The 14431-nt window shown below is 34.1% G+C and overlaps 1 protein-coding gene across 1 annotated transcript in view; it reads left to right on the top strand.

Moving 5' to 3' along the window:
- LOC108281672 (ATP-binding cassette sub-family A member 8) overlaps positions 1–14431 on the top strand; it is a 90445-nt gene that overhangs the window by 51477 nt on the left and 24537 nt on the right. The window contains 5 exon segments of the mRNA XM_017497357.2: positions 219–338; positions 2707–2905; positions 4255–4421; positions 12477–12610; positions 13176–13313. Coding sequence (XP_017352846.1) covers positions 219–338; positions 2707–2905; positions 4255–4421; positions 12477–12610; positions 13176–13313 — 758 coding nt within the window.

Genomic DNA, 14431 nt, shown 5'->3' with positions numbered 1-14431 from the left:
TAATAAGAAAGTAATATTGGGGTTGTAATACATGATATAAAATAGAAAATAATATATAGAATTTGTGGAATAAGGTTATCTATTATGAAATATTAATTTTCAAATGTCTTTGACATATCACAAGTATAATTTCATATATTTGTGCTTATTAGTTTGAAAAATTATCTTCAGTTCATTTGTGAGTCTTATTTTAATTCACTGTTGTGTGTATTCTTTAGAACTTTACAAGGATCTCGATAGCTATCCTGACCTAGGAATTGAGAATTATGGTGTTTCCATGACAACTTTAAATGAAGTATTCCTGAAACTAGAAGGAAAATCAACAATTAATGAATCGGGTAAATAAAATGCGTGAAAATTATTATGTAAAAGTATTCACAGTACCCAGTGCAGCATATATTTTAAGAACACACTGTTCCAAAGATGTGAGTACAAAATGTGGAGTTCATGATGAAGGCTCTTCTTAGACAAGCTTGTGTAAAAATAAAACGCATCCCTGTCAACATTGCCTTGTAGTTAAAAATAACCCATTTTTCTACATCCAAAGCTCACTGCACTCATTGTATCCCTGTGCTTCCAAGAGCAGTTTCAAATAAAACATTTATTCTAAATAGTTAATATAAGACATGAACTCCCAGGTCTATAACACTTAAGAACCTCAAACAGTACTTTAAAAATGAAACTATTAAATTTCTGTACACCAGTGATAATAAAATCTGAATTAAACATATTGTACTGTTCCACAGATCTCAGATTCTCTGGTGTCAGGTTTTTTATTCTTTTTTTTTCTTTATGTTAGAAATTGGACAATATCTATCTACTTATTTTCAAAGTCACAGATAACTTACTCTCTTGTTTTCAGACTGTTTTGAAGCCAAACCTAATAAACTCTCTATTTCTGATAATGTACTTTTCCATTCTAACATTTTCATTTGTTCTTTTGTAGAGTTTCAGTTTCTTCACTGTTTCTCGTCTGCTCCTCATATTGTCCATATTTTCCAGTAGATCTTATAACATATTTATTATAGTTATTTTTAAACTCATGTATTTTAATTTTAACATGTGGACCACGAGACTGATGACCCTTATCAGTAACTGACTTTGATTTTTTCCTCTTCCTTATGGGTTATATTTCCTTGCTTCTTCATATGTCTTGAAACTGTATTTTATCATGGACATTACTGTCACAAAACAGGAGTACTGAGGTAAACAATGCCCAGAAAATGGCATGAATCTTACTCTGTCCACATCTATGCTGATGTGGATGGCAGAACTGATCTAGTTTGTATTTGCAGGCGTCTGGGCTTTTGCATAGGTTTTAATAGATTCAGCTCGCTCCCAGCTTCGAATGTTTTAAAAGTAGAATCAGGTCTTTCCCTTAGACATGATTTTGAATTAAAGCACTGGAAAAATTATATATATTTCTCTGTAGCCCCACTATCAAATACCTCAATAACAGGATTAATCTCACTGATTTTCAGCCTGCCATCACTTTTCGTTTATTTATTTGTTCGTATTTCTTTATTCTTTATTTGTACATATCTCTGCACCCTCTCATTCAGTGACTGGCCCCTAGTGGACTAATGTATTACACAAAGGGAAGCACCAAAAAACACGATGACATCTTGCTCAAGACGCTGTGCAGCTTCTTGTGTCTCTCTCTGTTTATCTCAGTATCTGCCCCCAGCTACGGGTGTACTGTTTCTATGCACTTAGGAAGGGCTCCATGAAAAAAAGTTGGTAGATGGTGTAAACTCGTTTTGTGGCTAAGGTATCACATGATTCTAGTCAGTTATATCAGCTCACATATAACCACAGAGTTTGTGTAATCTGGGCTGCTTTTTCTTAACCTACCTTTGGGGGTTTTCTCCTTTTTCCTTTTTCTGCCATGCCCCTAAAGATGAAAGCTTCCACAGGAATCTTTTCCCCCTAGAAATGTTTTCTTCCTCTGTACATGTTAGGTATTTTTTTAGCTTTCTTTGTGCTCTCGCCCATCTGATGGATTAAAAATAACTAACTTTTTCCCTTGGTAAGACCAGGTGGCAGTCTCTTGCAACTAATGAGAAGCAGAATATCCCTGAATTATTCTTTTAATATACTTTTGACCACTATTTTAAGATCCTTACATCTTCCTTCACATGTGTTGTTGTGTCCTGTCATTGTACTTATACATTTTCGGGTATGTGCTTTTTGAGGTTTGATATTAGGCATTATACAATGGACATCATCCTGGGTATCCAGAGATTATAGAGAATACACAAAAGAATGCAGTCTCAGAAACTGTGAATAGTTTTGAAATCTCTGCAGTAACAACAATTTATAGCTAACTCTCAGTTTGTAGCTTGTCATTTACAGTTTACTCCCAGTTCAGGGCGTGTCAATTTGTAGCTTAATTGAACGTGTGAGATAGTTGCTTCCTTTACTAATTTTCCAAGTCATTCCTAAGCACTGTGAAGACCTTAACTATTCATCATGATCTCTGTAATGTATTGTCTGTATCCGAATTACCTAAAGTCTCCTTTCTATCCCTTTGTTCAAGAAATAAATATTTCATCTATTTCTCTATTTTAAGGCAGTAATCAGCAAAACCACATCATACCTATAGTAATGCAGAACAGTCTAATCATGATATATACCCTTAACAGAGCAAATCCCTTTTGTAAGCTCAATAAAGTTCGTATGAGTTGCTTATTTTATGTTTTGCAGATATTGCTACTTTGGGAGAAGTACAAGTGGAAAAAGCTGGCGACACTGAAAAGCTTGTTGAATTGGAACAAGTCCTCTCTTCACTTAACCAGATGAGAAAGACAATAGGTGGTGTGGCTCTCTGGCGACAGCAATTATGTGCAATTGCAAGAGTTCGCTTATTAAAGTTAAAGCATGAAAGAAAAGCTCTATTAGCACTGTAGGTATCAGAGTTGCCACCGGCTTTTTTTTTTTTTAACTCAATGCATTAAAAAGAAAATCTGAGGTATAAAGGCAAGAGAAAAAATATGAAAAATATGAGAATAGATTTTTGCATCTACAAAACTGGATAAAGTGTAATACCCAGTTTAGTCAATGGTCCTAGTAGTTACCTATTAGGAGACTAGTGGGTGGAATTTGTAATCTTCTAGAGACATTTGTAGAAAAAAAGTCGAAGTAATGTAAGTTTTCCTGTAATGTTTTCTCTCTCAAATTCTCCTCTCTTGTATGTGACAGAGGCATTGGACTGTTTTTCCCATTGTCTATATGTCAGTGCCCTACATTAGCCATTAGCTAACCATACAGCATCTGACTCTTCTATGGGTACCCTGACTGTTTCATTGTCATCCTACAGACCCTTCCCTATATGCCCTGACTTCTCTTCAGCCCTCTTTAGTGAAAGTAGTTCATTCTCCTTATCTGCTGTGTATGATAGGCACCATCCCTGCTCCCAAGAAGCACATCACCTCCCATTAGCACTCTGGTACTCATGGTACCTTGACTATCAATCAATACTTTGTCTTTGAATACTCTAAGCACTAAAAGATACAAGACTTGGCACATAATTGAATTTCAACAAATACTTGCCAAACAAATAAGTAATGAAAGTTTCTTGAGAAATTATGACAAAAAGATTTGCATGATTTAAGAAAAATCTTTCATATGAATCTGGCAACAGTGTATGGAAAGTCTAGAGAGAGTGAAAAGTGGAGGAATGCCAGCCATTTGGCAAGATTTCAGACAAGAGGTAATTAAAAATTGAGAATGGAGAAAGGTTCCAAAGTAAAAAATATGACTGTATAGTAAGATTTTTAAATTTATTCTAAGTGGGAAATATAGGAGAATAAGCAGTAGAAAGTGATTTTGAAATTTGAGATTGGATACTAAAGGAATCATGTGTCCACTAACAGAAACAGGAATTATGAGGAGTGGATATGAATAAAATTGGGAGTAAAGCACTGATGATGAATTAGGCAGCAGAAAGGGAAAACATCACAGTGGAAGCACAGGAGCAAGGTAGAATCTTGACATATAAAGGACAAATATCGAATGAAACTTTATGGGATATCCAATGGCCAAAACGCAACAGGGGAAATGAACAAAGGACAAATCTACGGTTTATCATCTCCAATTTGGAGGTAGTGAAAGGACAAACTACTCAAGAAATGTGACAGATAATTATGTGCTTAATTTTTATAATTTCTTTATCCCATTACATTATAAACTGCTCATACATTATTAGATTAGGAAATGACATTGCATTCATGTTGTCAATTTTCTTTTGTGTAGGCTATTAATTCTAACAGTTGGATTGTGCCCTTTTCTGGTGGAGTATATTGTGATGAAAATGCATCAAAACAGTTACACTTTGGAACTTTCTCCTCATCTGTACTTCCTTGCTCCTGGACAACAACCACATGACCCTCTCACTCAATTACTGATCATCAATAAAACAGGTAAGGTGGTCAATACTTGATCTCCAAATACATTTACTATTCAGAGCAGTACTTAGAAAACATAATCATGAGAAAGAAAATAGCTTTCCACTTTTTCAGCATGTGTTAAAAAACAATTTATGAAACTTGGAGATAATAAATACAGGCCCCAAAAGAAGCAGGAATTGGGGAAGATTGGGGAAGTATTTTCTTTTCTTTTTTTTTTTCTTTTTTTTTGAGATGGAGTTTCACTCTTGTTGCCCAGGCTGGAGTGCAATGGCATGATCTCAGCTCACCGCAACCTGCACCTTCTGGGTTCAAGCGATTCTCCTGCCTCCGCCTCCTGGGTAGGTGCAGGCATGTGTCACCACACCCGACTAATTTTGTATTTTTAGCATAGACGGGGTTTCTCCATGTTGGTCAGGCTGGTCTCAAACTCCTGACCTCAGGTAATCTGCCCGCCTCGGCCTCCCAAAGTGGAAAGTACTTTCTAAAGGAGAAACATTATCTGATAGCAACTTGCAAAATGAAAGCATTCGTACCAAAAAAAGCATTTTAACAGGTTAATTGGGATTTAATTAACATGCCATATAATTTACCCATTTAAATGTACAATTCCATGGTTTTTAGTGTATTCGCAGAATTGTGAAACTGTCTCTACCATCCATTTTAGAATATTTTCATCACCCCAAAAAGAAACCCAATATCAAACAGCAATTACCCCCATGTAGACCTTCCCCACAGTACTAGGCAATCACAAATTTACTTTCTGTCTCTATTGATTTGTCTACTCTGAACAGGTAATATCAATGGACTCATACAATATGTGATATTTGGTGACTGACTTCTTTCACTTAGCATGTTTTCAAAGTTTATCTATTTTGTAGCATTTATCTATGTATCAATACTTCCTTTTTATTGTTGAGTAATATGCTATTCTATGGTTATACTACAATTTATTTATCATTCATTAGCAGATGGATATTTTTCCCAATAATTGGATATTATGAAAAATGCTGCTATAAATGTTCATGTACAAATTTTTGTTTGAACATATGTTTTCATTTCTCTGGGGTGTAATTGTAAAAGTAGAATTGTTGGGTCATATGTTAACTTGTTCAGCCTTTGAAGGACCTTCCAAACTGTTTTTCAAAGTGACTGCACCACTTTATATTCATACCAGCAATTTTTGAGGATTCCACTTTCTACATATGTTTGCCAACAATTTTTTTTGTTTTTTCTTTACATACATCATAGTGTATATCAAGCGGTATCTTGTGATTTTGATTTGTATTTTGCTAATGGCCAGTAATGTTGAGCATCTTTTCATGTGATAACTGATCCATTGTACATCTTCTTTGTAAAAATGTCTATTTTCTTTGCCCATTTTTAAAATGGATTGTCTTTTTTATTGGGTTCTAAATGATATTTATATAGTCTAAATAAAATCATCTTATCAGATACAGTAGGTCTTCATTATTCAGATTCTGTATCTAAGAATTTTTCTCTTCACTAAAATTTATTGGTAACCCCCAAATACATATCTGTTGCATTTTCATGATATTTACAGATATGCTCAAAGAAGTGAACACTTTTAGTCACCTGATGTACACATTTTCAAAAGAGATTGAACAAAATGACACTGCCTTCTTGTTTTAGCTTTCATGCTTTAAACAAATGCCTTTTTTTGAAGTCTATTTCATTCTACATTTTTCACATTTTTGTGTGTGTTTTTGTGGTGATTTTGCTGTTTAAAATGACACAAAGCATAGTGCTGAAGTGTCATCTAATGTTTCTAAATGGAAGAAGGCTGTGATATGTCTCTTTCTAGTTTTTTTTTTTTTTTAGTGTTTTCATTATAAACAGATGTTGAATTTGTCAAATGTTTTCTCTGTGTTTACTGAGATGATCATGTGACTTTTACATCATATTATTTTCAGATATTAAACCAACCTTGCATTTATAGGATAAATTCTTCTTGGTTGTGGTGCATAATCCTTTCCATTTTCTGCTGGATGTGGTTTTCTAGGGTTTTGTTGATAATGTTTTGTGTCTCTATTCATAAAGGATATTGTTCTGTAGTTTTATTCTGTGGTAATGTCTTTAAAGATCAGGGTAATACTTGTTGCATGTAATAAGTTGGCAAATATTCCCTGAACTTTCTTTTTTTTTTTTTTTTGACACTTTGTGAAAGATTGACAATTCTTCTTTATTAGGTAGAAATGTACTAGTGTAGCTATCTGGGTGAGGGATTTTCTTTATAGGAAGTTGTGTAATTAGTAATTCAATCTTAATTGTTACAAGTCTCTTTACATTTTATATTTCTTCTTGTATCAGTTTGATAGTTTCTATCTTTCTAGGAATTTTTCCATTATACTGTATTATCTAATTTGTTGTTATCCAAACATATTCCATTTTAATCCTTTTTATCTATAAGATTGGTATTCATACCCTCTTTTTGTTCTTGATCTTAGTAATTTTCATTTTATTTTACTTTTTCTTGGTCATCCTAGCTAAGGGTTCATCAATTTTGTTGATGCTTTCAAAGAATCAGCTTCTAGCTTAATTGTCTCTATTGGTTTTCTATTGTCTGTGTCACTCATTTCCAAACCAATATTCTTTGTTTCCCTTCTTTCTGTTTGCCTTGTATTTAGCTTGTTCCTCTCTTTTCAGTGTCTTAACACAAAAGTTTCACTTACTGATTTGATACTTTTCCTCTTTTATTAAACATAGGTGTTGATAGCTATAAACTTCCCTCTAAGCTCTGCTTTCACTGCATAGCATAAGCTTTGGTGTATTATGTTCTAATTTGTATTTATCTCAAAATATTTTCTAACTTCCCTTGTGATTTCTTTTCTGACTCATTGGTTATTTGGGAGCAGACTTTTTAGTTTCCAGAAATTTGTGATTTTCTAAGTTTTTGTTGTTGAATTTTAAATTCCTCCCCTGTGGTCAGAGATCATAGTTTATAAAATTTCAACCTTTTTCAGTGCATTGAGGCTTGTTTGATATCCTTGCCTATAGCTCATCTTAGAGAATACTCCTTGTGCACTTGAGAAGAATGTACATTCTGCCGTTGGGTGAAAATTTTTCTGTTTCACTCTTCAATGCTATTTTGTATTTTGAGTCTCTGCTTAAAGTGTGTATATGTTTATAAATGTTGTAACTTCCTGCTGTTTTGACCCTTTTATCATTATAAAATGTCTCTTATTATTTCTAGTAACAATTTTTTATCTTTCTTGTCTGATATTAGAAGAGCCACTTCAGTTTTCTTATGGTCTTGTTTTGCATGGTGTACTGTTCCACCTTCTGCTTTCTATCTATTTGTATTCACCATTTAATTTGTATCAATGAAATTTAATGTGTCCCCTGTAAATTTAATTTAATTTAATATGTGTCTCCTATAAACAGTATATAGTTGAATAGTGTTTTTAAATACAATCTGCCAATCTATGACTTTTGGGTGTATTATTTATCATATTCACCTACTTTTACTAATAATGTAATATTTATATCTGCCAGTTTTTTGTTTGTTTTCTGAATGTCTCATGTCATTTTTGTTCCTCTATTTCTTCTTTACTGTTTTCTTTTACACTGAGTATTTTCTAGTTTAATGATTTAATTCTTTTAATAAGTTTTTTGGTATATTTTTGAATTATGTTCTTAGTGGTTGTTTTTGGGCTTGGAATATACATCTTAACTTATTTTAATCTACTTAAAGTTTACACAAATTTAAGATTAATGTTACAAAGTACAAGTACATACTTGCTTTCCTTTCTTCTCTCATCTTCTTTAAAAGATATGACATCATATAAAGTAATGATTGTACCAATGTATTGTCGGTTTTAAAGCATATAGATGTAATATGTGTAATAATAACATCAAAATGTGGAATGGTGAATACAGCCATATAAAATGAAAGAGTTAAGATTATTTGCTGTTTCTGGTTCTCTTCATTTGTTCCTGTGAATTTATATTATCATTTTATGTGATTTCCTTACTCCAATACAGCTAGGCTTCCACCTGCCTCCTTTGTGCCATTTTTTTCAAATATTTTACATGTCTATATTGTAATAATATTATATATTGATAATAAAATTATATACATAATGCATTATAAAATTGCTTTTAAAATGAGTTAATACAAGAGAGAGAAAACCGTGCATTTATACTACCAATTATAAGTACATAGTTGTTTTTGTTGATCCTCTTTGGCCTTTTCACTTGGATTCAAATTGCCATCTGGGGTTATTCACTTTCAGTTTTAAGTATTTCTTATAAGGCAAGTCTTTGTAAAAAAAATTCTATTATACCTTCATCTTTTTATTATTTATTATTTTTATTTTTATAGATTAGGATAATAAAAGTACAGTTTTGCTACATGGATATATTGTGTAGTGGTGAAGTCTGAGCTTTTAGCGTAACCATCACTCAAATAGTGTACATCGTACCTATTACTGCTATCCTTTTTGAAAGCCAGTTTTGCTAAATATAAGATGCTTGGCTGAATTTTTTTCAGCACTTTGAATATGTCATTTTGCTGTGTTGTGGCTTCTTTTGTTTCTGATGAAATATCAGCTGTGTTCATATTGGTGTTTCCTTATACATCATTAAGGAAACATTCTCTTTGCCTTTGTCTTCACCATTTTTACTCTGATGGGTCTGGGTTTGGATCTCTTTTCATATATCCTACTTGGAGTTTGTTGAAATTCTCAGATGTACAAAGTTTTCAATCAAGTTGGTAAGTTTTCAGTCATTATTTCTTCAGTGGTTCTTTTCCTCTTCCTTTATCTTGCTCCTCTTCTTCTGGTACTGCCATGCATGTGAAATAGTGTGATTAATAATGTCCCACATTTTTCTTAGATAGTGGGATCTTTTTGTTATTATCCTTCAGATTGCATAATTGCATTTAATCTATCATCAGGTTTGCTAATTCTTTCTGCTGATCATTCAAATCTATGGTTGATCTCCTCCAGTGAATTTTTCATTTCAATTATTGTACTTTCAACTCCAGAATTTATATTTGGCTCTTTATTATTTAAAAAAAGTTTTTATTGGTATAATGTATTTGAAGAGACATTGTCATCATACCTATCTTTACTTTTCTAAACATGTTTTCTTTTGGTTCTTTGAGCATACTTACAATAGCTGCCTTGTAGTCTGTTTTTTATATTTGTTACCTGGGCCTACCAAAGGCAGTTCTTGTTGCTTACTTTTTTTTTCCTGTATAAGGGTGACACTTTCTTATGTTTTAAGATGCTTCATAATTATGGTTGAAAACTGGACATTTAAAATAATACTTTGTAACAACTTTGGGTAATGTCTTGAAGCTTGTTATTATTATTTGCTCATTTCCCCTGCTTAATACAACTCTGATGCCATTCTTTAGAGACATAACTTTGCAAAGTGCATTGTTCTCCTGAGATGGCAATAGATTTGGCAGACCTTTCTTTGACTCTTTCCCTGATCTCTCCATTAAACTGGCTAACTCTACTGGTATCACATTCAGTTGTTAGTCACCACCAGTAGCAAGCTGATTGGCCGGTTGTTTTCAAAAATGCCCATATGCACAAATTGCTCCACAGTTTAATCCAATTACAGTAATTCCCTCTCATCTGAAACATTACAAGATACCTAGTAGATGCCTGAAACCATAGATAGTACCAAACCTAATAGCCATCAATGAGAACACATTTCTGTTCATGTTTTTTGTCCACAAATTTATTGCCTTTTCCATCTTAACTAAGCACCTACGTACTGTGGCCATAACTTTTACAGTCTGAGGTGCAACAGCAAGACTAGCATGAGTTTCTTTTTTATTCTTCACAATTCACAGAAGAGATTTGCTAAGATCTAAGCTACCTCAGCATACAATTTTTTTTCCTTTCCTTATTAAGTCAACACCTTTTACCTTTTCACTTAAAGGAATCAATATATGGCTTCTCTTTGACATATCCAAATTGCCAGCACTACTCCCTTGTGCTTTGGGGCCACTATTAAGTAAAATAAGGGTTACTTAAACACAAGCACTGTGATGTTTTGATAGTTGATCTGATAACTGAGGTGGCTACTAAGTGACTAATGAGTAGGTAGCATATGCAATGTGGACACACTGGGCAAAGGGCTCATTCATATCTTACACAGGACAGAGTGGACAATGTGAGATTTCATCAAGCTGCTCAGAATGCCATGCAATTTAAACCTTGTACATTGTTTTTTTTTTCTGGAATTTTTCATTTTGTATTTTAGAACTTCAGTGGACTAAAAGTAACTAAAACTGTGAAAAGTGAAACCATGGATAAGGGAGCACTAATATAAATATAGTCTTGTTTGTAGGAAAAGTCTTTGAGGCCAGTTATTGAGGTTTGTCCTCGCCACAGAAGGGCTCTTCTTAACTGTTTTGCTGCTCTCTCTAGTAAACTTTTAGCTGGTGTATGGTTTAACCTAGTGAATTGCAATCTCCTGTCAGTTGCTAACTAACAAAATCTTGATGGTTTTAGTGCACTCTTAGGTCTGAACCTCCCCAAACTCTGCTCCAGCTAAAGTCAGTTTCCTGAGAGAGAGTTTCAGCACATACTATTCTTATGGCTTGCCTCTGCTCCTGAAACAAGAATCTCACTGTTGCTTCAGATTTGGAAGCATGGATCATACCTCATTCTCTTGGTGTGGAGCCCCTGTTTTTTTTTGTTTGTTTGTTTTGTTTTTTGTTTTTTGGTTTTTTTTTGAGACGGAGTTTCGCTCTTGTTACCCAGGCTGGAGTGCAATGGCGCGATCTCGGCTCACCGCAACCTCCGCCTCCTGGGTTCAGGCAATTCTCCTGCCCCAGCTTCCTGAGTCGCTGGGATTACAGGCACAGCTAATTTTTTTTTTTTGTATTTTTAGTAGAGACGGGGTTTCACCATGTTGACCAGGATGGTCTCGATCTCTTGACCTCGTGATCCACCCGCCTCGGCCTCCCACAGTGCTGGGATTACAGGCTTGAGCCACCGCGCCCGGCCGCCCCTGTTTTATGAGCAGGGTACTTGGCGGGGGTGGTAGCCTCTGGTCTTCTCAGCTTGCCTCTCCTGTCATGGAAACTCTGCCCTACACGTGAGATGGGACAAGGGTGATTGTGCCCCGGTGCTTTTGGACCCTTATGCCTACAGGACAGCTTCCACCTAGGATCAGGGACTGGGTGGAGGAAGAGACCTCCAGCTCTCTTAGCCACTCTTGCCTGGTATTGATTTTCTGTAACACAGTTGTGGGGAAATGAGAAAAGTTGATGGGCAGCCCCTCCCAGGAAGATACTGTAGCCCTGAACTGGGCTTGGGGAACAAGGATCCCTGGTTCTTGGCTACACCCTTTTAGAGTGAAGCTTCTGTTAGACAGATCTGGGAAGGAAGTGGGGAGTGGAGGGATCGGGTGGTGACTTAAATGTCACAATTTCATAGCATTTTTACTTAGATTTAGATTTTATTAAATATATGTAATCGTTTTCTGTATGCTCTTAGAACAATTTGAAAAGATTTTAATTTGTTGGTTAAGGAATTTTTGTAAGTTATGATTGTTTTTCTGGGGAGAAGGTCTACAGAGCTACTCACATTGCTAGTCTATGTGTTGTCTTCCTGTGTCAAGAAAATTTTGAAAATTAATTAATAATCTAGCAGTAATAAAGTGAGTTTTAGCAAATTTGGTGGTTAATCAATAGAAGTTATCTGTATCATTAAAGGTATCATTATCATTAAATGATAATGATACAGATACAAAGTTATCTGTATCATTCTTGGTTATGGCCATTCATTGTAAGATTCTAAAAAGAAATTGATGTTGAAAGACATTTGGCACTAAAAAAATCTTTTACATTAATAGTAATCATAAGCAAATAAAAATATGAAATACAATTTTTAAAAATCAAAAAAAATTATGAAGTTATTCCATGAGAAATAAATAGATATTTTAATTCACATTAACAAGCATGTGGAAAATATCCTGACAGTCCATATTACTGCATCACATAATAACATTAATTGTAATTTGACTACACAACTTGACATTAATTTTTTTAGTTTTGTGATATCTATCATCTTTACACATTAGGGGCAAGCATTGATGACTTTATACATTCTTTGGAACACCAGAAGATAGCTTTAGAAGTGGATGCATTTGGAACTAGAAATGCCACAGATGACCCATCTTATAATGGAGCCATCACAGTGTGTGGTAATGAAAAGGTATGCAGGTCTCTAATAATCTTTCTGAAAAAATGTGAAAAGCTAACATAGTATCAGTATACCCAGGCCTCCAACTTCAGAAATACTGAAAAAATGAAAAACAAATACTGTTTTCATTTATCATTTAGTGAATTGTATTCACTGGCATAAATAATTCATGTATCAATCATTGTCTACTGGCACAAACTATTAGCAAAATATATACTATAGATTACCTACTGTCAAGTCCGTATTTAAGTTCAAAAATTTTATATTTCCTCTCAAGGATTTTATAATACATATATTCCAAAACTTCTGTTTTGTTCTTAAGCAATAAACACTGAACATATGATATAGCAAGATATCTGGTGTCCTAAATATCAGATACATGATTTTGTTTAACTGTATACATGCTTTGATTTACTTATAGTGTATGCTTTTACTTGTACAGGGTTTGGCCCTTTATTTTGATTATTTGACACCATATAAAAACATAATATCTTAAATTTAAATATGGAATTTTGATTTTTTTAGAAAACAAAATGAAGATATATGAGAACTTATATCCTTATTTGTTATATTTTAGAATTACAGCTTTTCGTTAGCATGCAATGCCAAAAGATTGAATTGCTTCCCAGTTCTTATGGATGTTGTTAGTAACGGGCTACTTGGAATGGTTAAACCATCAGTACATATCCATACTGAAAGAGGTACATTTTTGGGGGTAAGTATATACAATGTTACAATTCCTGACTCTCTTCTGTCAGGAATCTCCCAGATCACCTGTTTAAATGCTGGGATCTTGTCTTTATTGAGTAAACCACTACATAAAAATTAACATTTGGACTCATTCTAATTCTGTGACTTTGGAAAATCCATACCTTTTCAGAGCCTCATTTTTTTAAAGTAAAATAAAGCTAACAAAACATTTTTCAAAGAGAATATGAAGCAATAAAAATGAAATCGTACAGCAGTGTGACCAACACAAGAATAATGAACAAATGAAACAAAGGAGAAAGGAAGGAAGGAGTGAATAAATGAATGAAGGAAAGAATGAGAGAAGGAACAAAGGAAGAAGGGGCTTTATTATTACTTATAGAAATTTTACAAAAGAAATTCAAGACAAAGTTCGGGCTAGAATTACAGACTGTCTACATTAGAATTACTGCAGATTCTTGTCAAAAATATTAATTCCCCTGCCCTATTTGAGACCAATCAAACACTTTTCTTTACAGAGATGGTGAGAGGATGGAATTTATTTTTAAACAAAAGGCCAAGTGATTGGAATATATACAGCCCTTTAAGCCTAGAACCAGAATACCTATCACAGTTTGTAATGATTCCTTTTTAATTATTGTACACATATATTTCTCCCTATTGGAGAGTTCTTTAAGCACAAAGATCATGTGTTTTTAACACTATATAAATACCCTGTACCTAGGAAAAAACCTGCAACATGATAAACATGAAACAACTTAATTGTTAAGTACACAAGTCAGTGTTAGGGTCATCAAATTATCTACATCCCACTCCAGTGTTTTATGATAATATATTTGGCTAATAATCATGTACTCCTGTATACATAAAATAGACCACATATCTGTCATTCTTTTACATTTACTTTTAGAGGCAGGGTCTCGCTCTGCTATCCAGCTGAAGTGCAGTGGTGGGATGATAGCTCACTGTGACCTCGAACTCCTGGCTCAAGAGATCCTCTCATGTTGGCCTCCCAAAGTGCTGGGATTACAGGTGTGAGTCACTGCACCCAGCTGCCATTATTATTTTTGTATGTTTCAGCAAGATCTTCAGTTACCTTCTCACACCATATTTCACTGTGTGCTT

The sequence above is a fragment of the Cebus imitator genome, unplaced genomic scaffold (genome assembly GCF_001604975.1).
Source record: "Cebus imitator isolate Cc_AM_T3 unplaced genomic scaffold, Cebus_imitator-1.0 Scaffold229, whole genome shotgun sequence".
Taxonomy (NCBI): domain Eukaryota; kingdom Metazoa; phylum Chordata; class Mammalia; order Primates; family Cebidae; genus Cebus; species Cebus imitator.
The sequence above is the reverse complement of the archived record's forward strand: the minus strand, read 5'-3'. Positions and strand labels throughout refer to the sequence as shown.